We start from the raw sequence: 27,300 nt of genomic DNA, 5'->3' as shown, positions 1-27,300 counted from the left end.
GGCTATATATTTGTCATTGACAAATGCCAGAGGCACTTTGCTCCTGTGATTTGACTGTAAAGGTACCATTGTGCATCAGGAACTCATCCTCAAGGTGTAATGGAAAAGCCAGCAAAGTGGCTAATTTGCACCTTTGCCCTTCTGTTTTTCTCCAGGATATAATTCAGTTAAATACATTCTCCAGCAAAATTCAGGAAGGACTTGTGGGTTGCATATGCTCTATCAATGTGCAGCATGAATGGAAAGTTAAAAAATAAAATCCTAAACCACAATATCAATGGAAAACCAGAATCATATGTGTTACTTATAAAACCAGGATGCTATGGGATATTTTTATTTCCCAATGAAAAGAAGGGAAGGGAGTACAAAAGGCTTTTATTTTCCTTTGTACTGGCCAGGTATAATCATGTCTCAGGTTATCTCCCTGCTCAGTATCTGAGGGAAGCAGCACTTGAGGAACCAAATGGCAAAGGAGCTGACAGTGCACAGATCCATGGGTGCCTCAGAGATGATGACAATAGCCAGGCTCCCCTGAGTACCACAGCCACAGGCGGATTCCTTTATGCCCACGGAATATCTCCCTCCAACAGACTGGCTGAACAAACAGATGCTTTTATAACATTACAAACAGCAAGGTAAAAAAACACTGTGGATTCAGCCAAACAAGCAGCATTTCTTGGACCCCCTCATGCCTTACTTATCTGCCCTTCTCAGGAAGCTCATTGCCTGATAAGCCCCTGCTCTACCAATCCCATACAGAGAGACAGTTAAACAAGCATTCCCTTAAAATTTGTTCAAACTAAGGAAATTCAGAAAGCTAATTAAAGTCTATCAAACACTGATAGAAAGACTGTCCACTGCCCAGATAACAGCTGACAGCAAAACATCCCAGCCCTGCATCATCCATACATGTACCTTTTAGGGAATAGGTATATAACAGTGATTTACTCTAGGAGAATTATCAAAAGTTTCCACCAATGCTGGTATAGATTCAGCAGAGCCTCATAACCTACTCTGGAGCCCAAAGTGTCTTTTTCTATGCCTCACTTTCAACTCAGGTTACTGAAGTGAAGCTCAGGAGCCTTCAGGATTCTGTTGCTTTGAAGAAATATAACTGCTGTGTACTACTATGAGAATTTGAGCTTCTTAGTCTTTGCCTGAGTTGAATTTACTGTATTTTTAATATAATTGATTTTTTTTTCTATTTAAAGTTTTACATCCCTATATCCCAAAATTTCAGGGGTATAAAATTTTGCAAGGCACATTTTTTTTTATTCCTTCATGTCACATTTTCTAGCTTCCAGTGAACTGTGACTTCCTCTGCTAGCCAGGAGCACTGGTAAATGACTGAAAGTGGCTCAATAAACACTTCTGTTGGGTCTCCCAGATGCTTGGGTGGATCCCATCTGGCTCCATAAACTTGTGGGTGTTAAGGAGTGCAGCCAGCCTCCTTACCATTTCCCCTCATATTGCAGGGGCTGCATTTGTGCCCCATTGCCATCTCACAGCTCAGGGGGCTCACTATCCTGAGAACAAGTGATCTTACTGTCCAAGACTGAGTCAAAGGCCTTAAATATCTCAGCCTTTTCCTCATCCTTTGCCATGAAGATTCTCCCTCAGCCTCCTTTTTTTGCTGATGTATTTATAGAAACATTTTCATTGTCTTTCATGTAGAAGCCAGATTAAGTCCTGCTTGGGTTTTGGCCCTTCTAATTTTCTTCCTGCATAACCTAAGACAGCACCAGAGGTACTTAATTAACATCTAGTTTATTCTATTATATCTTACTTGAAGCTGAAAACCATGCATGAAGAATTTTTGTTTTTGAATCCTCTTAGTTTTAAGCTAATCAAGTGTTTAATGCTTGATAGCTGAAAAAAATTAAATTGCAAATGTTTTCTTAAATAGAAAAAAAACTAATTAATTTATAATGAAAATCACTGCAAGAAAATAAAAACAAAAAACCACAGTTATAGTACACATATTTTTAATCTCAGTTTTACATCTCAGGATCCAAATTCACAGTGGCTTCCGATGATGCTGTAAATTAATTACTATTTTTTGAAAGATGGAATGAAAGGCAAGATCTATTGTCTTTTATATATATATATATATATATATATATATATAAGCCTAAAGTAAATAATATCATCCAGCTTCATTAAATGCTTAGGCTGGTTAAAGAATACATGTAGGACAATGTAAGTTGCAAAACTAGAACATAATAAACAAGAAAACAGGGTCTACACAGTGCTGCCCAGGCATTTTTCAGCTAAGCATTTCATCAGAAGCTGTTAATTTGTTAAATTAACGGCAGAACCATATTAGTTTTGATGATTTGTTTGTAGGGAAAGGATTCTTCAGCTGCAAATGACGTGAGATCCACCCACAGTCCATCCTGGAAGCCCAGGTTCTCACATAACCCCCAAATCAGAGCCTGTGCTTGGTGCAGTCCCAGCCAGCTGCCTCTGTGCTGTGCTGGGACAATTCACAATCAATACCTGAAGTTTCAAACTACCAGCTCATGATCCTTTCCACAGCTCAGTCAAGTATATAGGAAGATCCAGATTCAGATTCAGGCCCTGCTTTGAATCCTCTTACACTTAATATTACCAGCAAAATCTACCCCACTTTGAATTACCAAGAGAAAAAGGAAACAAGAAAACATTGTGGCACATTTTAAAAAAAACTAACTTTGGAGAAGCCCACATTGGAAACAGTGAATCCCAGTTGGAGGAAAAAGTGTTTAATGATAGGATTGCACGCATATAGAAACTGCTTTGTGGAATTTGTACTGTAAAAAGAGGAGAGTTTTCTCACATATACTACTGAATGTTTTGAGTTTCTTTCAAAAGTCTGTTGTTCAGACCTCGAGTAAATGGAAGAGAAAAATTTGTCAACATTGATAAGTAATTCTTTACAGTACTATAGTAAATACCCAGGAATGTATTATGCTGGTGAAAATATTCCTAGTGATACAGAATTGAAACAATTCTCTGAATGAAATATCAATAAAAGAAAGATTTTCTCTTCTACCCCAAGACCCATGTCTGCATCAAGATTTTATCAGCACTATTGAATCACTTGTAGTTTCATTCACTTCTTAAGCTACACAGCTATTCATGCAACTTCCTAAAAGCAGAGCAAGTCTCAGTGCATGTCTATTAACCCATTATTTTTTGGGTTAGTTATGGGCTAAAAAAACACAAAATGAGAACAGAATTAAAAAAGACAATTCAGAAGAAAACTTGTGGCCAAGTGAAGGCAGTATGAGGATTTGTAAGGGAAAATGACAACAGAGATATTTATTCAAGAATATTTTTAACCACTGCTGATCAGCCTCTTAGATATCTGGATCATGCAACAACTGCATTATGCTTCCCCAGTGTTCATGAAGCAAACACCTCTCTGTTTTCCTCTAAGAAAGAAATAAATGTCTCAATTTTTCATGTGAATGTACATGTATGGACTGTTGATTCCGATACAGAACTCATACTGTTCCTCAGTGACACAACTTCTGGTGCCTCCAACTTAATGTATTATTTTAGACTTCAGAAAAAAGTAACCACAATAATACCAAATGACCAAGCAACAGAAACACTGACTTGTTTATGCAGACAGAAATGTTGTCCTTTGTCAGTTTCCCTAACTTATAAACCAGCAATTGACCCTTCTCAATATGATGAAGCTTATGAAAAAAAAAAAAAATTAAATTCATAGTATGCAAGTAGGGAATGAGCTTTCAGATTAGGTGCCAAATTTCAGAAGGAACATGAAACTCAAATGAATTTTGGCAAAAAACTAACTTACACATCCAAATGCCAGTGTCACTATGCACTCTTTACATATCTCTTTTTTGCCCTCAGCTGGGTGCAGTGTCTTTCTTCATTTTGTGCCTAAAACTATCTTTAAGCTCCCTTTATACAGAAGGACAGAATTTGATTTCTCTGTGTTTTGCAATTATTGGTTTCTGCATTAAAAATATTCCTGCCACATATTATGTAAGTGGAGATACAACCTAATTAAGAAGCCTGCCAGTTAGGTGATCCCATTTTCAGGTGGTGATAACTCAGCACTAACTCCAGCCCTCCAACACACAGAAATCCATACCTCTGGAAACTAGACTAGAGTCTGATTAGTCAATAAGAAATCTGTATCAATAGACGCTCTCCCCCTTCGGCATTAGCAGCAAATACATGGAGAGTCTGGTAGCTCAGGGAGGAGCAACTGTTTAGTTTAAGAATTCAAGTCTCCAAAATTCTGAGTGACACTGTCAGGTAAGAGTTGTCACTAGTCCAGTCTATCACACCTTTCTTAAAGGAAATTAGGAATTGCCCACAATAGTGTACTTCACAAGCACACTGGGGTTGCAAAGGCGAGCACCTGAGAGCTGGGAAATGCCAGACTTACGGAGTTGACAGTGTAATTTTAATTCTCTCCTCGCTGCACACATGTCTACACATTGTGGTATAGTTTTAATTACCCCTTTTTTCCACAGGACATCATTTAGCCCATCAGCTTAATGCAGAAAGGAGCTGATTTAATATTGTACCAACAGCTATAAAAATACCATTTTCCACTTGCAGGTGCTTGACTTTGCAACAAAGTTACATTCTTTTGACACAAATCTGAATAAAATTTGAATTATATAAAAACACACAGATTTGAAGGAATAATGCAGCAAGAAGGGGATGATTTATATATGACCAGCATCAATGTGATTAATAAAAATAGCAGGAGGTATTAATATCTACATCGTTGAACATGCTTTACAAACACAAAATCATCATCGTAATTTTGATATTTGAAAACATTTCACAGACCTACAACATCATTATTTGTGACCTTAACCCTTCCAAGATAATCTGAAGAAGCTGCTGTAGAAGAAGGATAATGAAGACCAAAACAGATGCACACTAAAATGTGCTGATTATTCTTCAAGTTTAGAATAATCTGAAAAGGGAAAATATCTGTCCTTTTGTAAAAAGTGAGGGGATGTCTTTCAAAGATGCTGGGGTTTTGCTGTCATTAGTTTTACAAAAATATATGTACATAAAAGATGTAACTGAAAAAGAATCAAAAACTGACCCAAGAGACACACTAATGTCAAAAGCTCCAGCCCTATGGCATAGTCAGTCATCTGGAAAATTGAGGCTATATTTAGTTTACATTTTCATGCTTTTATTAGCAAAAATCAGCTATGGCTAAAACAATCCAGGCTAAATTTGTTATTTCAGATTAAATGAGTTTTTAACACAATATTTGCTTTTTTATGCACGGAAGTGAGTCCTAGGTTTTTCCCAATTTACAAATCTCCTCTGAATTCAAAGCCATATTATGAACCTGATGTCACATCAAAGGGGTAGTTCCTTTTGTCTCATCACTTTGCTATGATGCATCATGTTGTTATTAACTGCACTACCATATTAAAAAATAATGAAAATGTAAATAAAAAGGCTCTCATTTGGAAAACAAATCCTCACTGTTCTGTTGTAACACAGAGCGCTGAATCCAAACATTTCCCTTCAGACAGAGAACAGAACTCAGTAACCAAGATATATTTTTTCTTTTTTCTCTTGTAGTGGATACTTTTAATCTCACAGGTTCTGCTACAAACAAAAAATGACTAAGAATAAATATGCATCAAGTAGCTAAAGACATAATCACATGAGAATATCAGTTCTTTGTTTCTCATAATACTAAACTGTTTGTTGCTTTTCTTTCTGGCTAGCTACTCTGACGGAGTGCAAAGACAGCAGGAATTTCTAAACAAATAGCTGGCTTTTTTACCAGAAAAAGAACCAAATTATATGGAAAGTCTCATGTCACAGTCATTCTACTTATTTTTTAAAGTGAATTGTCCCATCTTCTAAGCCTCATTAAAAAAAAAAAAAATCAATCTGAAGCACTGGAGACTGGATTCAGTCTTCATTAATTGCTTCCACACACTGCTGCTCCCTGGATTCACAAATTTATCCTGTCAGCACCAAATCTGGAATATTTCTTCTCAGCCAGTCCTGTTGCTTCCCCTTCCATTTCCCAGTGTCCAGCCTCAACACCAGCTATCAGCCACACAGTTACAAGCCTGATTCTTTCACTGTTTCTGAAAACACAAGTAGCAAATTCACACTCCTCTTTGAAAAAGGATAACTCTATGGGAAGCAAATTTAATGCAGGACATTAAGTAAACTGATGCTGTCATTAGTGCAAATGTCAAGTTCATTACAGCAGATGTTTCAGCTGAAGATTGCTACACATTAAAAGCTCAAAACAAATGTGCAGAGCATTCACCATTTGATTTAGTGCGTTTGTTCCCAAGCTTACATGACTGAGCCAGAAGTGGCTACAGGCATCATTGCCTTGTCTGTAGCAGGAGCAGGGTTCTGGCTGGACATTCCTGAAACACATCCTGCACAGAAAGTACACATAATTTTTTAGTTTAAGTGCTAAATGTCTTACTGTAAGTGTTGTCTATTTTTTGTATGGCAGAATGTGGTTATTTAGTCTGTGATTTCTAACAGCCTGACAAGGCTCATTTTTATTGGCACTTGGACATGTAAGATCTTGTTGAAGTGCAGAAGGCAAAAACCACAGCTAATGCAGATAGAGGCTGAAAAGAGGTCCAGTAAGGCAAGAGCAAGGAACCTCTTGCAACCATATTGCACACATTGTTACAGAAACATCTTCATTTGGAGGGACCAGGTCGTGTGATTCTTGTAAATTGTATTGCTTTCCACAAGCTTTACAGTTCTGGAATGGACCTGCCTTTGTTGTCTTCACACAGGATACAGCAGCTGAAGCCAATTATCAGTGCTTTCTGAGGCTCTTGTCATTCTCTACCCCTAGATAGAGGACAACGTACTTTCCTGCCTTTCAGGCCCAAAGTAATTCACTAGAATTAGAAATGCCAATGGTAATTAAAGAAATACAAAGGAAAAACAGTGTTCTAAAACAATAAAATTTAAAAATTCACATGTTTTTTGAAAAACTTCTTCTAAACCTCTTTCCTAACACTATATTTCAGTTTTTCAATAGCAGTCTTAGTTTGATTTATAGGAACTTAAAAACTGCGGTTAACTCTTCTGAAAGCACTAAGTCTGAAACAGATGAATAAAATTAAAAAAACCCAAAATCTGTAGATGAATGTAAGGAACCCACACTTCATGATCTTCCTCAATCTTGCATAGGCCATGGTATAAGAGAGTACAACAAATTAAGAATTTCATCATTGCCTTATTCCCATGATTTAGATGGAAGGTTCTTTTATGTGCTTAAAAAGCCCTTCCTGTACCCCTCCTGGAACAGGCCAGCCAGAAACCACTTTAGCCAGTGATCAAACAGAAAATGTTTTCTTTCAAAGTTCCATGTATGAACTTTGAACATGTGTAGGACCCTACACATGACAATGCAACAAACATTTATACAGAAAATGTAACTCAGCATCAAATATGTGTTCACTGAAAAAGGCTAAAGTAAGAAGCACCAGAGGCCCAAGGAAAGGTAAGGGAAAGAAGCTGCAATACATAAACTTGGAGACCAGAGTTAAAGCAACAGTTCAAAAGCAATCTGCACCCAAAAAAAAACCCCAAACCAAACTAAAAAATCCCTTTGCAATTTCATTTAACATATAATTTCAGCTGACTGAAAAGATCTGGAAAGTCTTGCAATTATTCTTGTAAAGGTCTGAACATGTACTTGGCTCTTGTGAGACCAGCCTCACATGGAACCTTGAAGTTTAGTCCCATATTCTTGCAGATCCACTTGCAGCACCCAAACAGTTAACAAGTGACAGGTGAATCCACTCGCTGCAAGAATTTCTTGCTATCTAAAGCTTCACTGTTGTCAGATGTACACTTAATTGTTTCTCTTCTGCTAACTCCGTTACATTTTCCACAACACAGCATCACTAAAAATTTACTCCAGTTGATGATTTTTTTCATGCAACAGTCCAATAAAAATAAGTATTTTACATTTACCAGTATAAGAATGTCTCAAAATTAATCCATTTAAAGTGGAGTCAAGGATTTAATATGCAAAATTCAGTCCTGGGAGAGTAAGAAAGAATGGCTGGGTTTTGTTTTTACAAAGTGTATACATTTATAGCACTGTAAAAAAGAGAAACAATCTAATTTTATTTTCATAACTGACAACAAGTTCTCAATTGAGCAGCTTTCATCGAGCCAGCACATATATCAAAATACCTTATTGATGAAAATAAGAATATTTTATAAGCAAACCTTTTATTTTTCTCCTGAACTCTAAGATTTCATACTTTATAGCTGTATGAACAGACACTTCTCATGTAAAAAAAAAAAAAAAATTCTCACTTCTTTTGCTTCTGCTACAGAGATGACCTGCAAAGAATAAACACCTAGGATTATATTGAGATTTTTTTTATTTCTGCTAGAGATGGGCTCTATTAAAAGCTGCTCAAGATCCATTGATACCTTTTTTTTTCCAACAGTAGAGGGTCCTTTTGACCTGTTAATTCTTTCCCTGGAAATCACAACTGATTTGCTGTGGATGCTGATATTATTCAAGTCACATTAATAATAAAACATAATTTAGAATATGAAATACTTTGATGTTGCTCATTTGAATGAAAAACTACTCCATGAGAATAACAGACTCCATAATTTCAAGCTCTCCTCTCTTAAAGAAATCCACCACAGACAACAAAACTACTCAGTTAAATGTGAAATTCAAACATGAAAAGAATTGGATTACCTTTAAGGCGAAGTGGTTTAGGGTCAGACTTTTTTCTGAACTGAGAAAAAGATTAAAGGAAGGTTGGTTTATCACTTATAGTGTGTGTGTGTGTGTGTGTGTGTATTTTTTTTTTTTTTTTTTTTTTTTTTTTTTTTTTTTTTTGCATTTTTATTTACTCTGTACATACTTTCCTTTAACCTTGCAGGTTAAACCTTTCTTTTAACCTTGCTGGGTCTGCCCTCTGTGTTCAGTTTTCACTGAAATAAAAAGGGCAGGGTATGCTGCAACCTTTCTCTGCTTTAGACTTCCCTGAGTGTAAAGACCCCAGTACCAGCTCTGCAGCTCTAGGGAAAATGCTTCTCTGAATAAAATAATCCCCCTTCTGCTAAACTGCCACACAAAGAGGTATGGTAGATACAAACAGAAGAATCTTTGTAGCTTTACAACTATTTTTTAGAACACTTAGACAGAAAACTATCACCCATGGGAACCGACCTAACTAACATTAATAAAATCCCTGACTAAACCAACCCAACCTACAACACCCATGGGTAAAGTACTTCTTGAATTAGAGATCAGAACAGAAGTCTACCAGAAGGGATTCTTCTGTCAATGAATGAAAAGAGAGCTTTTCCTGTACCTTAAATAAAATCTTAAGAAAAAAACAAACTGGCAGTTAATTTCCAAACTTAAATGAAATTCAAGTAACACTCTGGGGCTCTAAAGGAGACTGTAATAGAGACATTGTGCTGAAAAACAAAACAGGAAAGGCACCAGGGCGGGAAGTATCTGAAAGATCACGTAGGAGCAAAGGCTTTCTCCTCCTATCCTGCTGGAGGCCATGACCATAGATTCAAACAGCTGGTAGGTTAAGGATGTAAGGACTAGATTAAAGTGCTACAGCAGAACTGGGTCTTTTATTACCAGGGCAGGGAAGAAATACACAGAAGAGGAGCCTCCAAACAAATCCTTAATAGAGCTTAGTCTTACAAAATAATAAATTCTCCATGTATACAAGGTATTAGATACAGCTGGAAAATTGCCAGCCTATTTTCCAGACTATTCCAATTCGAGTTGTCCTGTGTTTTGGATTTGTGCAAAACACAGGGTTGATAATAGAGAGATGTTTTTGTTGTTGATGATCAGGGCTTACACAGAATCTATCAGCTATCCCATTCCCTGCCTCTTTCCAAGAATTTTCTCATGACAGCCTGCTTCACTGGAATGGCTACTTGGAAGCAGCCATCACTCCAAATGTCCCTCACTTTCTCCTTCTTCTCCCCCCTTGCTTTGCTGAGCATGATGCCATATGGTTGCGAATATCTCTTTGGTCAGTTTGGGTCACCTGCCCTGCCTGTGTCTCCTCCCAGCCTCCCACGCACTCCCAACTTCCTCACCAGTCTGGCAGAAAAGCAGAGAAGGCTTTGGGTCTGTATAAGCCCTACTCAGCAACAACAAAAACATCTCTATATTATTAACCCTGTGTTTACACAAATCCAAAACACGGGATAATTCAAATTGGAATAGTCTGGAAAGTAGGCTGGCAGTTTTCCAGTGGCTGTTTCCTCATCTGCTGTTTCTGAAGCTGAAGTTTATCCATTGGCAGCATTCCTGGAGCTCATTACTGTAGTACCTCGAGTACAGGACACAGTTGCCTTTATCCTCTCACCTAACACGGATACTCAGCTGGTAGCTGTAGACATCCTTAAGCTGTTTGTTCATTGAGAGAGTCCTAACTGCTCTGGAAAAAGCAGTATGCTGCTCTATGCTCTCATCACATGAAGATGCCGAGCGACATCCACTGCACATTGGAGTCACACTGTAAACAAGGAGTGCTAGTCCTTGAAATCAGCAAGACACCCAAGTGTGTGCCAGCCTGAGCGATAACACGTCTTCCATGTATAACACCAGAATCTCGCATGGTATGGAAACTCATCATGAAAATAACCAGATATATCATCAAAAGCTGTTTAACTTGAAATATATTTGGAAATTGTAAATGCTTTGTATAATAGTGTTTTTGCATGCATTAGAATGTGTTTTACTGGGAAACATTAAGGAATACGTTTCTCTTTCCTGATATTTGCTAATAATGAAGAAATAATTGATACTAATCAGAGTTAAAGCCTGCTGTTAGAAATCACAGACTAAATTACCACTTAATGCAATACAAACAATAGCAAACACTGTTACAGAAAGACATTTAGCACTTAAACTAAAAAAAATTATATGTACTTTCTAATGATTTTCTAATGAGGGATAGTTTACGCTGAATCAAAAAAGGAAGCAATTTCATAATTACATAATACAAACACATTCATTGTGACATGGTAAAACTCATAAAATATTTGGCAGACATCTAGAAATTGCAGGGACCAGAACAGTGAGGGCATAAGAACAGCAAGTGTTGATTGACCAGGTTGAAGTTGGAAGAGAGATGGCAGAGAATGAAAGCATCTGCCAAAGCAAGCCTGGAGAATGAGGGTCCACAAAAAAGTGGCCACATGAGCTCCAGAGATCAGAGCTCAATGAGGGAACTTTTAAGAGCAAACCTGTAGAACTGGGTCAGAGTCTCCAGTATAGTTACAATAAATAATTTTAATCCATATTTAACTCTTTTACTTACTTAACCTACTTAAAAGAACAAGAGCACATGTTAGTTAACTAAAATTTTAGCTCATGTTTTATCTTGCTGGGCCTGGAGATTGAAGCCTGAGAATATTTTTTCTGATTGCTGTCTTTCTTCTATTGATTGAAAAGAGAACAAGCTCTGAAGAGAAGTTACTTAGACTTTAATATTGCATAAAGAAAATGCTTTCCATTAATGAATATCAACATAAAATACTTCTTTATTTATTTTTAATTAGCGGAGGGCAAATTTTAAGACTGATCACTATATGCCCCAGAAGTGTATGAAGTAAGCAGATAGCTACCGTGACCCTCTCAAGAAATGTTGCAGCATTGGATTTCTTTTTTTTTTTCTTTTTCCTTTTTTTCCTTGGATTTAACAAAGGGACTGAATAGGATCACAGGAAGGAGCATGAATTCCAATTGTCTTCCATCCTCCACATCACTTTAAATTCAAGCCTTAGTTTGGTCTTTCCGCTAGATCCTGAGCTCTGGTAGCTTGCTCTAAGATTCATATTTTGATTATACTGCCTCAGAGTCTCTCTACTCAGGAAAAAAAAAAGCTACCAAATATGCTAATAGCAAGTCAAGTTCCCATATGATTTTTTTTTAATTAAGATGTTATAGTTATGCTTCAACCACCTCGAAAGTGAGACAAGCAAACAAAACAACACTTCCTTCTAATGGAAGAGGATTATCCATGTAGCATGTGGCAGCAGTAGGTGTGCAACCTATTAAATTCCATTGACTTGCAATCATATCCAAATATAAATTAATATCTAAGCATATATTTCTTTTCCTGAAATACTTGACAGCCCAAGTATGGTAGCAGAATTTAAAAAATATGACATTTTTTCTTTCTGAAGAGAAATACCCAATGGAGAAAATGCCAGATGTGTTTGGTGACTGTGAGATATTTATAAAAAAACCCTGAATATTTTCAGAAAGAATAAGCAGGACTTTTCAGCTGTTTTCAAAAAGACACTTCACTATTTTGACATGAAGGTCCCTGTTATCTAACCTGAAGAGAAATAGCAAAGTTTTCACAAGAAATGGCACACATTTATCTGAAAAGATAACATCCAGATAAAACCTATAGTATGCATTTTGCAACAAAACATAATATTACTGTAGCTGTTGCCGTTATCCTGATGATTCAATACGCCCTTCAAAGGCTTCCTAAAGTCTGCATGTTCTTCATATTTCTTCTTGTCTATGTATTGAGAAAAAAGTCACCCAACACTTCCAACATAGGCAGAAGAAAAATTAGTGTAAATTAGGTAGGTATTCTGCCAAGATGACGGTGAGACAATATTTGTTTGAAATCAATAAATTCAATTAATTACTAACGAAGTGAACAGTAATATATCACATGCTGAAAAGGAAGACAAAGTAGTATAAGTACTGAAGAGTGTCTTTGCATGGAGGGTGGCAGGATTATGAAACAAACTGAGGTCAGCAATTTAGCTGATGTTCATTAGTTTAGGAAAGAATTAGCAACAAACATGCAGCAAATTATATGTTTGTTTGTAACAGAGGCGTACCAATCTCATTTATATTTCCTAAATTTCATTATTTTCTGAACTAGTCTTTTCTCAGCATTTACCAAGTCTCAGTTCTTATGCATTAGAAATTTGTAGCAAAATATGCTAAAATAGTATTAGCCTGTAATACCCTGAAATTGGCTAAAAAGACACTTTTTACATCCAGAAAATGTCAATTAATTGAGTCTTATCTGGGAAAAAAAAAGGACATTTCAAGCTAAATTAGCACACATTTTTGTCAGCTCAATTCTATTTAAAGCTATTTAAAGTTCATTAAATTAAAACTTATTTTGAATTTTATGGTTGTAGTCAGGAGGGAAAATATACTACTCTCAGCTATTACCTCACATTGCAAGACAACTACCCTATCAAAAATAAAGGTGTAAATCAGGGTATGCTTTGAGGTTTCTTCCTCCTGCACATCTAGCAGCAATTATCTCCATAAGATATATCTCTTAGAGGTTCCAAGGCTGTCCAGAGCATGGAAAGGAGATGCTACTGAAGCATAAGATACCTCATGTCTCAGGTGTTAAGCACTTTCAATGCCAGATATTCCTAAATAATTTTCTGTCTGAATACACTTATTTTGAACAATTGCTCTTTTCTATTAAAACCATATTTCAAAGAAATATTTGAGTGAATATAGCTGTTCCCAGATTAATTCCACATTACTTAAGCTTGGAAAATACAGAGATTGTGTTCATTTGGTGCTCAGTTACGTGGCAAACCCTAGAAAAAGCCAGGGTATTATATTCTACAGCTTGATTCCATACCTTCTCCTCTTGAAATCTGTGTAGCAATTGAAAACCAGCATAAAATCAAAGGATGGGGAAATGATTGCTTCCAATCTAAAGCAATGCAACTCCCACCTAATGGCTTCAGGTTGTTTCTCTTCATCTAGAATTTGAACACCATTAGCTTCTGAAGCATGAAAAGAAATTGAAACAACTAGGCTTTCTATTATCAGAACCTGTAATATATAAAAAGCCTTTAGAACCAGAATATTTAGTGAATAATAGTACTAATGGGAAATATCCTTCTTGAACCACATGTTTAACCATTTTGGAAAGCATTTGATCAACCCTGATGCAGATCCCCAAATTATTCAGAATCTGAAAAACATATATGGGATGCAGTTAAGATATATACTTACTGTGAATAAAGCAACCAGTAAATATTAATAACTTGCAATGAAAGTTCCCTCCTAAATCTTCCAAATACCTACAACAGGGCAAACGAAACAATGGCTACATTCAACACATGCAGGCTACATAGGACATTCTGAAAGCATGGCATCCACCAAAGGAAACTATTAAAGGCTACCACCTTTAATAGTTATATGAAACTGTAACCAATCTGCAGTTGCAATGAAATCATTATCATATAAGACTATGTCACTTGGTAATAAGATCTTTTCAGAGAGTTTTCTTATTGTATGAGCAACAAACCCATGGTTATTCATCTGTGCATATCTTCTGTGTTCATGGGTTAGGACAAACAGGAAATACAGAATGGAGTTAAGTAGAATCAGTTTCAAATTATGACAGTCCAAATGTAACTTTGAATTCCAAAACTAACAAAGATGGGATTTTTTTTTTTTTTTTTTTTTTTTTTTTTTTTTTTGCAATGGCAAGATAAAGTCTTTGGTTGTTTTTTTAAAAACAAATATCAAATAATCACAGAATTGTTAAGGTCAGAAGGAACCTTTGGGGATCTATTCCAACTCCACTCCCACGGCAGAGTCACCTTGTGGGCATCCTAATGTATGTGTTCATAATTTACATATGCCTCTCTTTCCAGTTCTGTTGTTTCCAAACCAACAGCTGAAAATTAACTAGGAGCAAGCTTTATGCATTAACCAGCCACATATTGCATAACAAAATGCACATCTTCCCAGTGAACTGAAAGGAAGACTGCTCTAGGCAGGAGGGAAGAATGTAGCAGCACGGTTCTTCTGCACTCAGTTCAAAATGTGAACATTCCTTTATGTGCAGCATTTGACCTTTCTTACATAAAAGCGAATAAATTGAAGAAGATGTAAAGCATAGAACTAACAAAAACATCAAAGCCCAGAAGTTTAAATGGAAGTTTGATAAAAAGGATTGCAAGCTTGACTCATACATTTTCAGCCCCAGGATAGGAAGTCTGCAACAACTGGTATGTGAGACCTCAGATCATCAGCCTGAACTCTGCATTGGAGAAAATCCTGACTATAGCAAACTCAATTGAAAACAACAAAAACAACAAACAAAAAGTTTGAATAAGAAGTGAATAAAGGAGGGTGTGCAGAAAGAGGACTTCTTGCACAGTCAGTGTACCTTGATTACACAAGAACTGAAAAGGACCTGTCACTTAGTCTATATAAGAGTAGACTTAAATTCAAAAGCAGCAATATCAGCAGGTTGCACTTAAGCCACTTGGACTCATAGCAGCAGGGTGTAGCAGCTCTTTCAGCTCAAAAACAGCAGTCCACATTCCAGAATGAGTGGCTGCAAATTAATTAATACATTCCAATAAAATCAAGTCACATGGATATAAATTACTAATACAATGAAAAATGGTCAAAAAATAATTAGTATGAAAATATTTCTATCAGAAATATAAGTGAATGTCAGAAGTTTTTTCTAACTCTCGCAGGAAGCTTCCAGCCTAACATAGCCAAATAAGTCATGTTGTCTTTAAATAATGTTTTCCTCAATAAAATGGAAGCAAAACACAACAAAAAGTTACAGAACTATGAGGATTACTGAGTTATAAATATATTAAAAAGTATATTTCAGCCTCCTTCCTGTAGTGTAATGAAGTCAGGACATGACATACAATTCTTCAGCAACAGGACCTCTCATGCTGTCCCCCGTACGCATCTTCTAAAAAGGCATTGGCATGCTGACAATTTCAAAAGGCACCTAACAAACCTACCACAAAGCCATTTCAAAGTGGACAATGGCAAAACAAGCCTCCAAAGCAAACCTCATCCTTCTCTCACTTTAGGAAAGATGATTTCCCTCTCAAATACTCTTTTTTTTGGACTCTAATGCAACTTCTTTTAAGTAAGCAGCACTAAAAACCCTGGTGTTGACTAATAGCCTCCAGTACAGCGCAACTTTAAAACGGCAGGTAGTGGCCTAACTGGTGAGCTGCTGTATATCCTGCAGGGCTGTTACTGCTCTTTGCTGCTAGAAAAATTCAATTTTTAGTTTTAAGTATAAATACACAATGCATCACACTAAATTACATTACAATGGAAGTAGCATGTCTCTAATGCAGTGAAACAACAGAACATATGGAAGTTTCCATAAATGTGAACAAAATGAACTCTCTCTCTGGTTCTATATTTCATTTATTTACTGATAGCAATTTTTTTCAATATTTTCTATAGCCCACTGGGGCCTTGCAAAGCCAATCCTTCTTTTTAATAGGAAAATAACATTTCTGAGAGATTTGAATTATATCAGGAGATAAGTAATTCAAAGATTGCTTTATGACTGACACATATACACCCAGAGATAGAAGGAGATTAAATCCTGTGGCTACTTGAGGCATGAACCCATTCTGTGTCAATCTTCCTCCATTTGTTTCTGGAGACTGACACTGAGCATTGCTCATGAGTCAGAAATGCATCAATCCTTCAGAGAAAGAGGAGAGAGAGCTTTCATTTGCATTCACTTAAATAGATGAGATCAGCAATGAATTCCATCGGAAATGAACGCTTCTGGGGATGCTGTTTTTATTACCTCTGCAGTGATAAAGGATGGCATTTACAGAATTGTCCTCTGAAAAGCAAGTGCACAAATCATTGCAAGCATATAGTGTAAGTACTAACACTCTTATGTGCTACTGCATCTAGTTTCTCCACTCTTCTGAAATCAGAACTTGTAGCTCTAATTCATAATAAGGCTAAATACTTACTTGGCTGAATAGTGCTTATACGGCCAACATTTGTAGTTGAAAATATATCCCACAAAATCAATGGCTACCGCTTCAACCTCCCCAAATCTTGTTTCCTATAACGTACTTAGAATTGCATGCACTTCAGCCCTACATAATTCCTCAGTTGCCTTGATGGATTATAGGATAGCAATTTCAAGTACCTGCCCTCAATAAAAATAGTCATAAATATTAAGTATGCTGAGCAAGTTTAGTATTTTGTTTCAACTTATTGTTGCAGGTAATGCATTCACTGCATAGCACAAGTCAGGTAAATGAGCTGAAGTATTTCCTAAATTGGTTTCCCAGACAATAGACCTGCATGGATTGCTGCTCTTCAGTTTGGATTTTTATTTTAATCTCTTTAAAAATGTACTGAATAAATTTCTAGTCTTTTTAATTTTTTAAAAAATATGATTTTGCAAGATAAAAGGGTTTAATCTTATCTGATGATAGGCTTAAAGAATCACATGATTCTGATGACTCACTGAGTGGGTCTACCAGGTAAGGTTGATTTCTGTAATGTAATCACATCTCTTTTAAAAGTGATAATATGTTCATCTCTACTATTTTAGGTGCCAGACCTTAAATGCACTTAATATCCCCCACTAATAGCCTTACAGTGCAAGTGATATCAACACTTTACTGTTTGGTTTTGTTTCTTTTGCTTTAGATATTGGGCTTGCCAGTGGTTACTGTCAATTCACATATTTTTGCAATTCAATTCCTTGAGTTCCCATGCTTTTGCAGTCATCTGTAGTATATTTCACCCTTTATCTTATTTCTTGCTTTCCTGCTTGGTAGGACAAAGTACTCAGGTACTTCATGACCCCTGCCATATAATATTTTTTTCTTTGGCTGCTCACCACCAGATTTAGTATACCATATAAATAAGCATAATCTTCTTTGTCAAACTGTTCAGGTCTACCTGAAAAATTTTTACCTGAAATTCCCACAATTCTTCTAGAGTTCTGATACTCAGCATGGCATGTTCATGTATCCTTTCTTTCCCTTGTTACCACTACTGTGCTGTGTTGTTGCACCACTCGCTTACTTCCTTTATTTGCCATAGCACAAAAAAATGATAAAATTATTTTTAGAAAACTAACAAAAGTTTCCGCTACTACTTAGTGGCCAGAGACAAAAATTATACTAATATTATAAACATCTTAGTACATTCAGAAGAAAGGCACTGCAGTTTTCACTATTTATAAAGAAGGGACACTTTCATAAAGAATAATGTTTTGAATGATAAATATTCAATTGGTCACTTTAACTTATTTATTGCCATTTATGGTCTTTGAGACGTTTTTACTATAAGATTCTGACAGTAGAAACATTAAGATGCTTTAAAATTGGATTGTTTCTTCCTTTCCTAAAGCCCTGATACTTTAAATTAGATGTGCTTAAACTGTAGTAATAAACACACTGCTGCAAGATAAATAGTAAACAAAGAACCAAAATTACTACCTAGGGTAATGAAAATAAGGCAGGAATAAAGGTTATATGATATCGGTTAAAGAGGTGAGCAGCTACTATTTTCTTGCCTTAAACATACTTGCATACATTTATTTGTTTTGTACACACAATTTGCTGCACACCATGAAAGATACAAATTAATAGATTGCTATGTTAAAGATGGCAAGGTAGCACAGTAAAAATATTTTATAGGATAATTTGGGATGAGCTGCATAAGAAACAAATCATGAAGTCAGAGCTGTGGTATATCATGCATACCAAATATATGACAATAAAACTTTTATATGCTTCCATCGTACTGTTTTATGTCAAATAGTTAATAGGGAAAAACTGTATTAGAAATGTTTTTGCAGTTTAAAGATGTTTCATTATTGGTATCTCTTTTTTTTTTTTTTTTATTAATTCTACCATAAAACTAGAAGATTGGGGTTTTTTTTACATCTTTTCATGACAAGTGTAACCTCATCACCCAAAATCTGCCAACATTTACTCACCTTTTCAAAATTACCTAAAATAAGGTGATGACCTTTTATACATTAGCACACATAGATATCTTGGTTTCATACAAGGAGATCAGGAAACAAGGAGGTCACCAGATGATACAGAAGCATATCACCCAATAAAAGACAGAAACCATGGGTAGGAGGAAATTCCCACTCATTGGCAGATAGAGTAGATCCACAAGGCAATTTTGTTTTGTCATTCTCCCCCCATTACTTCTTAGACTGCATAAGAAAGGACAAATTTCCCTAAGCTGGTTTAATAGGCAACAGATGTTGGATGGGAACAGGATTTCAAAGTCTTGGAATTGATTGGGAAAAGCAGAAATGGAAGCAGGAAAAGTGGCTTGAACTGTGGGAAACTAATAATAAGAAAAGCAATACAAGCGAAGAAAACACTGATCAATTCATTCAGGAACAGCACTGTAAACTGGACTCCACAGGAATGGGAATCACACCCATAACCTCTATGGATGGAAGGTCTAGCTGAGAAGCTTCCCCAGGACAGTAAAGATTTTGTGTGTTTGTAAGATAAAAAGGGAGAAAGAAGAAGAGGGAGAGAATAAGTGAGAGGGAAAATGACAGGGAGAGAAAACAAGATGGAGAATACTGGCTCATGGAAAACCAGTGGTATAAATTTCACTAAATCAAAGAAGCCAATGTTTTACCTGAATAAAATGAAATAACAACCTGGTCTGTATATGAGGAAAATTATTCATTTGAGGAACAGGTACTTTTACTACTTTATTTAGTCTAAATGAGGAGACAAAATTGTATTGCTCTACTGTATTTCTTATTACTGATTTTTTTTAAACACTTTATTTTCATTTTTTAAAAAGGCTTTTAGAGTGCATAAGAAAGCTTCTAGGAATTGTAAATGCATTGAGTGCTGCTCCAATGATACATAAGGAATTACATATGTACTTTTGCTCCAATAACTCCTAAAATAATTGTCTTCTTTCTCTTTGAGCCTGTACTGGTGTTATTTTCCTTAGGATGACCCATTTTATTTACTTTCATGGGGCCTTTGCTGACATAATGCAACTCAGTTGTTTTTTTTTTTTCTCACATCACCCATAAAAGCCATGCCTCACAGGAATAATTCTGCATTCCCTAGAGTATGGAGGTTCATCTGCAATGAAAACTGTAGCCAGATATGAAACATTCAAGTTTCCCTCCAACATTTTCAATGACAATTAATATAAAACCTTGAAAAAGAAAAAGAAAATAGGGAAACCCAGAATGGTTAATTAAATAGCTGTATAACCTTGATAATTACAAATATAAATGTATTACAGATGATATTTCAGATAATCAGAGCGACAAAGATTTAGATAAGTAGAACTTAAACAAACCCAAGAAATAATGGCAAGGAACTACATCCCACCTTTCCATTGAGGAGGTACATTTGGTATGCTACCTGCTATTTTTAAAAAAATTCCAACACCTTCCATTCTTCCTTTACAATTTTATTTTCCTGAGACATTTTCAATGTTAAAAAAGAATTCACAGATACTCTGCCACAATTTCCTATTTCTTAATCCAGTAATTTCACTATGTAAAGTGCTAATCAAATCCTTATCTTTGCTCCTTTTTTTGAGACAATACAAATATTTGCAAGTTATTGTTCTATTTCAGTTCTGAATTATGGAGTACATAGTCTCTATTGATAGTTCCTTATAAATGCAGTCTAGTAGTACAATGAATACCATGTTTTTCCTTTGAGGGAAAGAAAGGAAGAAGGCAGAAAATATCCCTACTATCCTTCACCTTCTGCTTATTCAACTACAGTTTTTGGTAATGATGTTCTGTATGCTAAACTTTTTTTCACCAAAGCAATTTAGAAAGGTGATGAATGAAAGATGTGGGCTGACCTTTCTTTTACAGTCACGATTTAGAGACTCATAAAAGTTATTACTCACTGCCACCACTTTAACAACTACTGCTTTTTAAAGTTTTTGCTTATACATTTTCTCTCCTGCAACCTAAAGATCGACCCAAATGATAAAATGGACAGCATTGTAAACATATGAATTGAGTTATACTCATGAGAAGGGGAAAAGACTCAACATGTGTCTGCCTAATGCAAGTATGTAGGTGGAAAACAAAAGGCACATCTAATATTGGGGCAATTTTCAAGATAATTTTGTTCTGAAATGCTATATATGTCCTGAAAAGAACTAGAGTGTTTTGCCAGAGGAGTTTCTTATCAGCATAATGCATTTCATGCAAGCAGAATTGCAGTTTCTCTATCAGACCCACACAAAGCAACTGCTCTTTCAAAAACATATTTCACAAAATTCACTTAATGGCCTCAATAGAGTGAATTTTAACAGCCTACGAGAAATTAATTTTAAGTAAAAGTCATCTGTTGCCTGAACATGTTTGCATATAAAGAAAGTAATAACAACCATCCATGGAATAAAAATTAATTCAATAGATTCACAACTTACTTAAACTGTCAGCAAAGAGGAAAACAAAATAAACTCATACTTAGAAATCTGGAAATTAATGTAAAAGAGCAGCACAGGTCATACAGAAATATTATGAGTCAGTAAGACTCCTATAAGAACACTGGCACCAGCCTCCCTATTCCAGGGATCCTTGAACCAGACTTAGCAGACGACACAGAATTCATCTAGGTACCAAAACCTAGATACACCTAGAAATTAAGACCACATTTGTACCGAGTGCCTACTGAAGAAAGTTTGCAATGAAAACCCGTCACAGTTTAATCAATCATCATCAGGCCAACAAAAACACATTAAGAAATGTCAGAAGAATCAAGAAGGACACAGAAAATTTCAAGGCCATATTAGAATCTGTAGCTCCCAACACAAATGGCCTATTCACTTTTTGAAATTTTCAAACTACTTGGAGAGAATTTACCCCTCATTTAGATATAGTTAAATATTTTTCATAGTCTTCTAATTTCAGGAAAAACTTAGCATAAAAAGAATAGAACACAAGTGCATTTAAAAGAAGAATGGAAATGTGTTTCTGGGATTGAAGGTCTCATCTATAAATGCAATTAGGTCTTGATCTGCCAGAACAGTTATGAGCAATGTATCTTTCTTAATTTTACACAATTTTACAGGAAAATCTTTCCACTATTCCATACTCATGACAACCTTCTGAAAGAATTCCTATTTTGGGGTCTATATTAATTAATTACTTCTAGTCTAGTAATCAGCAGGGAACTCTTCAACATTCTTTGGAATGCTGAAATACAGAAAATACTTCAGAAAGTAACAATATGGAAAATATGGAGACCCAAGCTAGCCCTGACTTAATATCCCAGTAAATATGGCTCTGTGGTACTTTCCACATGCATTGTGAATGTGTAATACCATCAGGCCGAACACAAGTCTTGGTAACATTTATTCAACACATCTCTGTTGTCACAGTGAGTCTGCAGCTGTCAAAAGAGTGAACAGGAAAAAAAAAAAAAAAAAAACAACAGGAAAACCAAGAGTGAACAGTACTGCCATCCTCTCATTTTGCCAAGTCCACATTACCTGGCAACACATACTAGCATCTCTAGATTTCCTTGTTACTATAATATACCTAAGTATAACTCAGCTAGCTTTTCCTGTTTTGAAGTACAACACACATCTCTTCCAGCTTTACAAGAAAAAAGAAGACTCGCAGATCAATCAAATATTGACCAAAAATACTGATTTAAAAACGCACACACATAAAATTATTTTTTCTCTTTGAATTTCACATATGATGATTGATTTAGTCAGTTTGTCTATGGGCAATTCTCTACAAACAGCATTTAAGTATGCAAATATTGGCTCAATAGTATTCTGTAGCCCACAAAACTGCTGAGTATCAAAGCTGTTTCTGTGAGTGATCTGGTACCCTATATATAAAACTGTAGCACAAGGCAGTAACTGTGTCAAAAGACCCAATCTTATCTTAGCATTCAGTACTTTATAATTACACATGGGGCTTTTTTCCTGGTTAGGGACACATTTTGCTCTGCCACCTGTTTTCTTCTTTGAACCCTCATTAAAATGAAACAAGGCAATATAAGAACTGCTGGAAGCTCTGTTGTACTGGGCTGTGCTTAGAGAGCAAGAAGGTTGCTATAAATTTATGTACACAAAATGATGAAATGCAATATTCCATTGTTCAAGTACCTGTTCCTGCTAAAAGACAGCACCATTTCTCTGCATCACTTCTTTTTTCCCTCCTCTGCATAGATGATCATCTATGTTACTACTGCAGTTGTGCCATTCCTTTTTACTCATTTTCAGTTGTTTATTAGCTCCCAGTATTTAACAATAACTTCTAGTCATGCTTTGTTGTTTCTTGAATGTATCTATAAATTATTTTAGGCAAGCACCTATATGGATGGATGTAGTCAAAGCCAAATTCACGTGAAACCTATGCTCCAAGCCTCAAGCCTATGCTGTAGTCAAATGCAAGCTAACGCTGACTCAGAAGATGTCTCAGGGGAGCACAGCTGTTAGCACAAAGCTAACAAGTCCTGCTACTTAACATATGCTTAGTCTTTTTCTATTTCAAAAAACAGCATTTTCTAGCTTTACCTTATAGAGGAAACACTGTCAAAAATAAATGGTACAGAACTGGGAAACAAGACTTAATTCTATCCCCTGACTGAGGACAAGCTAAGCTACTGATTCCCATCACATCATTTGTCTGCTTTATTCATTTACACTATAAGGTCTGTAAGGAAGGGAATCTCTCCTGCAAACGGTTTGCAAAGAACTCCTTTACACAAGGGGACTCTGAGTTTTCCAAGAAAGAGGAAGTCTGTACTAATATAATACTACTGCTATTATCAGTAGTAACTTTTAAATTGCCTGCATTGAGCAAGATTGTTTATCAATACATACTACAGACTTTATTACCAGAAGCTTTGTTAACTAATTCTGCCATTCTCTGAGGCAATGACAATACTATAAGCAGTCGCCTCCTGTTAGAACACTTCAAGGTCCCTGATATGCAGTTATCTCCTGTTTATTCTGTTGGTGACTCTGTTATGGTTCTGTTGTTCTTTCCATCTTAGGACTGCTACAGGAAGATATTTCCACTATTCTTCCATATTCATGACAATCTTGAAAGAATTCCTATTTTGAGGTCTATATTAATTAATTACTTCTACTCATTCCAAAGTAAACTGCAATCAGCTCTTCATCATTCTTCGGAATGTTTAGCACCCTTAAGCGACACTGTTTGTGAGGCTTTCAGGAATCAGCTTATTGCTCTAATTCCTTCTTATGAGATTCAAATTTGCAGGTCTCATTCATCCAGTCATTACCAATCTTTGCTTACCGTGGCTTTAATTTCACTACTTGTCCCTTAGTCACTAGCTCAGATACTGATCTCCCCTGTGTACAGTGGAATCAATGTCTAATCTTCTTTTCTTTTTTCAAGGAAAAAACACATATCTGTGGTACCAAGTTAAATGTCTCTACACATATTTAATTTCTATCCCTCCTACATTTTTTTTACTGTTGGTGTTGATATTAAATTAGTTATTTAAGATCTCGACTTGGCACTTTCTTTCTAAAAATAATTACTATTTAACATCTGTCCATTTCATCTTCATTTATTTTTTACAAGTCTCACCTACCAGGAATGATTTTTCCTTCTCTCCAAACAGGAAAACAAACACAGCTTTCACATTCTCAGTTATGTTTTGTATTGGCTGCCTGAGATTCTAAGGTAGCTGCCAAGCCAAATCTAGTTGTTCTGTGACCTGTGAAACCAATACAGTTTGCTGTCCTGGAGTATTTCCTATATCCCTGCCCCATACTCCTGCAATTACTGCAGCTTTTCTCATGTCCTCTATAATCTCATTATCTGAAATACCATCAGTTCTTTTTCCTGACCTCTAGATTCTTCCACACTACCTTGGGCAAATAAGTTCAAAAGTAATTTACAAAAAATAGAAGGACAAAATTATTTAACCAAAAATTTTATGCTATTGTAAAATGAAATAATTTAAATCAGCTGATTTTTTACATCCAAATCCACAGATCCAGAAAACAAGAGTTAGTTAATTTATTATATTTGATGTTAATTCTGAAACTAGAGATGCCACATAAATGTCAGCAGTTAGTATTTCACTAGCACACAAGTTTTTATTAACTTCTGCAAAAAACCCAGACAGCTTACCACAGGAACCCAAACACCTCAAATACTCAACTCTTCTTCTTGCATTGACAAATTTCCAAGATGAATCAATATACACAATTAAAAGGAAAAAAAAAAAAAGGAAACACAGCAGCAAAGTAGAATGCATTCAAATATCTAGAATAAAAGTAAAGTTGATACATGTTGATTATATTAATCAATGCAATATTTAAGACACCTAAACACAGAAGTATGAATTGTACCATCTGAAACAGCTTTTGAATTTCCTATCTGATTTAGAAACCAAGAGTCTAAGCAATTAATCTAGATCCAGTTTACTAAATAATAGGAGGTCTTGACTGGACATGATAATTACGACAAAACAAGGAAATTACATAATCAAGAAGTCCAGATATATATATCTGGAACACCATTTTTAATTTACCCTGGCAACAGACTGTATGCTGTAGCCAACAACAAACTTGGTTGCAAGTGTCAAACTGGGCTGAAAATCTGTGTTTCATGCTGACACAAAATGGCAGTAATACCAACACCTGCAGCTTGCCAGGAGAAGTGAAGTAGTTCAGAAGCTTCTGACAGAACAACTCCAATCTAGCAACTGGCAACTGACAGCTTCTGAAATACACATGACTGGTTTTTATTCTTACACTTTTATATATATGTTTTCACAGGTATGTGGAGCACACTGCAGGTATGCATCAACACTATTCACAGCTGATGCACTGGAGACTGACAGCAATTCACATTTCTACACCTTCCTTTGTGTGCTGGAATTCCCTAAAGCCCTTTGCAAAGCAACAAATACCATACCCAAGGAGAAACAGTGATAGGTCATCAATACTGTAGGGACTTTCTGTACTCAGAAAGCACTATTAGCAGCCATTCTGAGTACAACAATATGTCTGAAATATGAGTACAAATTAATCTGAATAGTTCTGCATGTGTGGGATCTTTTATGCAATCACCTGCACTACTACAGGTTGTATCTGCAGCTCTTTGATACCACTGCAGAAGGATGGCAATTTCATTGAATCAGTATTTGCACTATGCTGAAAGGCCAGTTAGGTTTCCCCCAGTTTCCCAACTGTCTTAAATGTGTGATCTTATGCTAAACCCTGGCTATTGGAGTGAACTGCCAAATGCACACACAGGGTAAACAAAACTATTTATAAAGCAACCACAGCTGCACTGGTAGCAGTAGCAAAGAGCAACTTGAACTTATCTTTCAGTGCTTCTTACTGCTCACTACAGATGAACAGCCCTCTGCATTTATTGAAGAGAACGGTTCGCTAATCTTCAGGAGCTGAAATTCAGATACCTACTTATAGCTGCTCTTCTGTGCTCCCTGCTCCTCTTTTAGCTTCACACATTTACGAGTTCAGTGGTTTGGAGAACACTTTTGTGGGCTTTCTGATCTGGAACCACCCCTCCAGCATCACACTCCTGTGCAGGCACAGCAGCACACGGCACAGCAGCAGCCGTGTAGCTATCCTCCAGGGGTCACAATTGGGTTACAAATTCTATAAAATGTGATGACTGTGCAGCCTGATTTAGAGCAATTTATTCACATCCTTCTTCATTAAGATTCAAATGGAATAAGTAAGATAGAAATTGAACAGATACAGAAATTGTGCATGGCTTGCTTCTGTAGTCAGTAAACATTTATTCACTAGGCACAGCTCTCTCTTGTGCTCTCTCTCTCTCTCGTATTCTCTCTCTTTCCCTACCCTTCCTGCTTGCTGTTTTAATGCATAATTAAGAAGGTCAGAATTAATGAAGCAGTGTGGAGTAAAGTTCAAGGAATCCCCAGGCACTATTTATTTTATTAGATCTCAGGCATGAACATCAGATTGGCAGCATTAGAGGCAGAGGCAGTGTAGCTGGCAGCAGTCCAGGCGAGAAGCTACCAAGGGATTCTTACCTGCAGTGTCAAGTCATTGCTGAGCTCCCTCCCTGCAAAAATCACCCGCAGCTGGTCAGCTGGAACTCCCTGTCGCTGGGCAACTGCCTCCTTCAGCTGGAGGATGCTGGAATCTGAACCAACCTCCACGGGGAAGCCATGGCTGGAGTTGAACCTGACAAACACTGAACAAGAGCAAAAGATGTTTTTAGGCAAGGATTTCTAATGACATGCTTATACTAGAATGACAGCAAGAGGCTTACTCTTCAATTACAGGAAGCATTTACTATTTTCAGAGAAAAGCTATTAATACTCCAGTGTGGTATTTTTAACCCCCTCACAGAATAGTTAGTGACCAATACATAAAACCCACGTGTTTCCCCTTGGCAGTATTAGAAATGACACAGAGCATTTAGAATCAAAAGAAACCAGCTAGGCAGATGTCCAAGTAGTCACTGCCTAGCACAACAGATTTTAAGTTCA

At 36.3% G+C, this 27,300-nt stretch overlaps 1 protein-coding gene across 1 annotated transcript in view; it reads right to left on the bottom strand.

The window, feature by feature from the left end:
- PRKN (parkin RBR E3 ubiquitin protein ligase) overlaps positions 1 to 27,300 on the bottom strand; it is a 673,918-nt gene that overhangs the window by 524,549 nt on the left and 122,069 nt on the right. Inside the window, exon 2 of the mRNA XM_053972975.1 lies at positions 26,839 to 27,002. Within this exon, the coding sequence (XP_053828950.1) occupies positions 26,839 to 27,002 (164 nt within the window). The remainder of the gene's footprint in view (positions 1 to 26,838; positions 27,003 to 27,300) is intronic.

This window comes from Vidua macroura, chromosome 3 (genome assembly GCF_024509145.1).
Source record: "Vidua macroura isolate BioBank_ID:100142 chromosome 3, ASM2450914v1, whole genome shotgun sequence".
In the NCBI taxonomy this organism is placed as follows: Eukaryota; Metazoa; Chordata; class Aves; order Passeriformes; family Viduidae; genus Vidua; species Vidua macroura.
The sequence above is the reverse complement of the archived record's forward strand: the minus strand, read 5'-3'. Positions and strand labels throughout refer to the sequence as shown.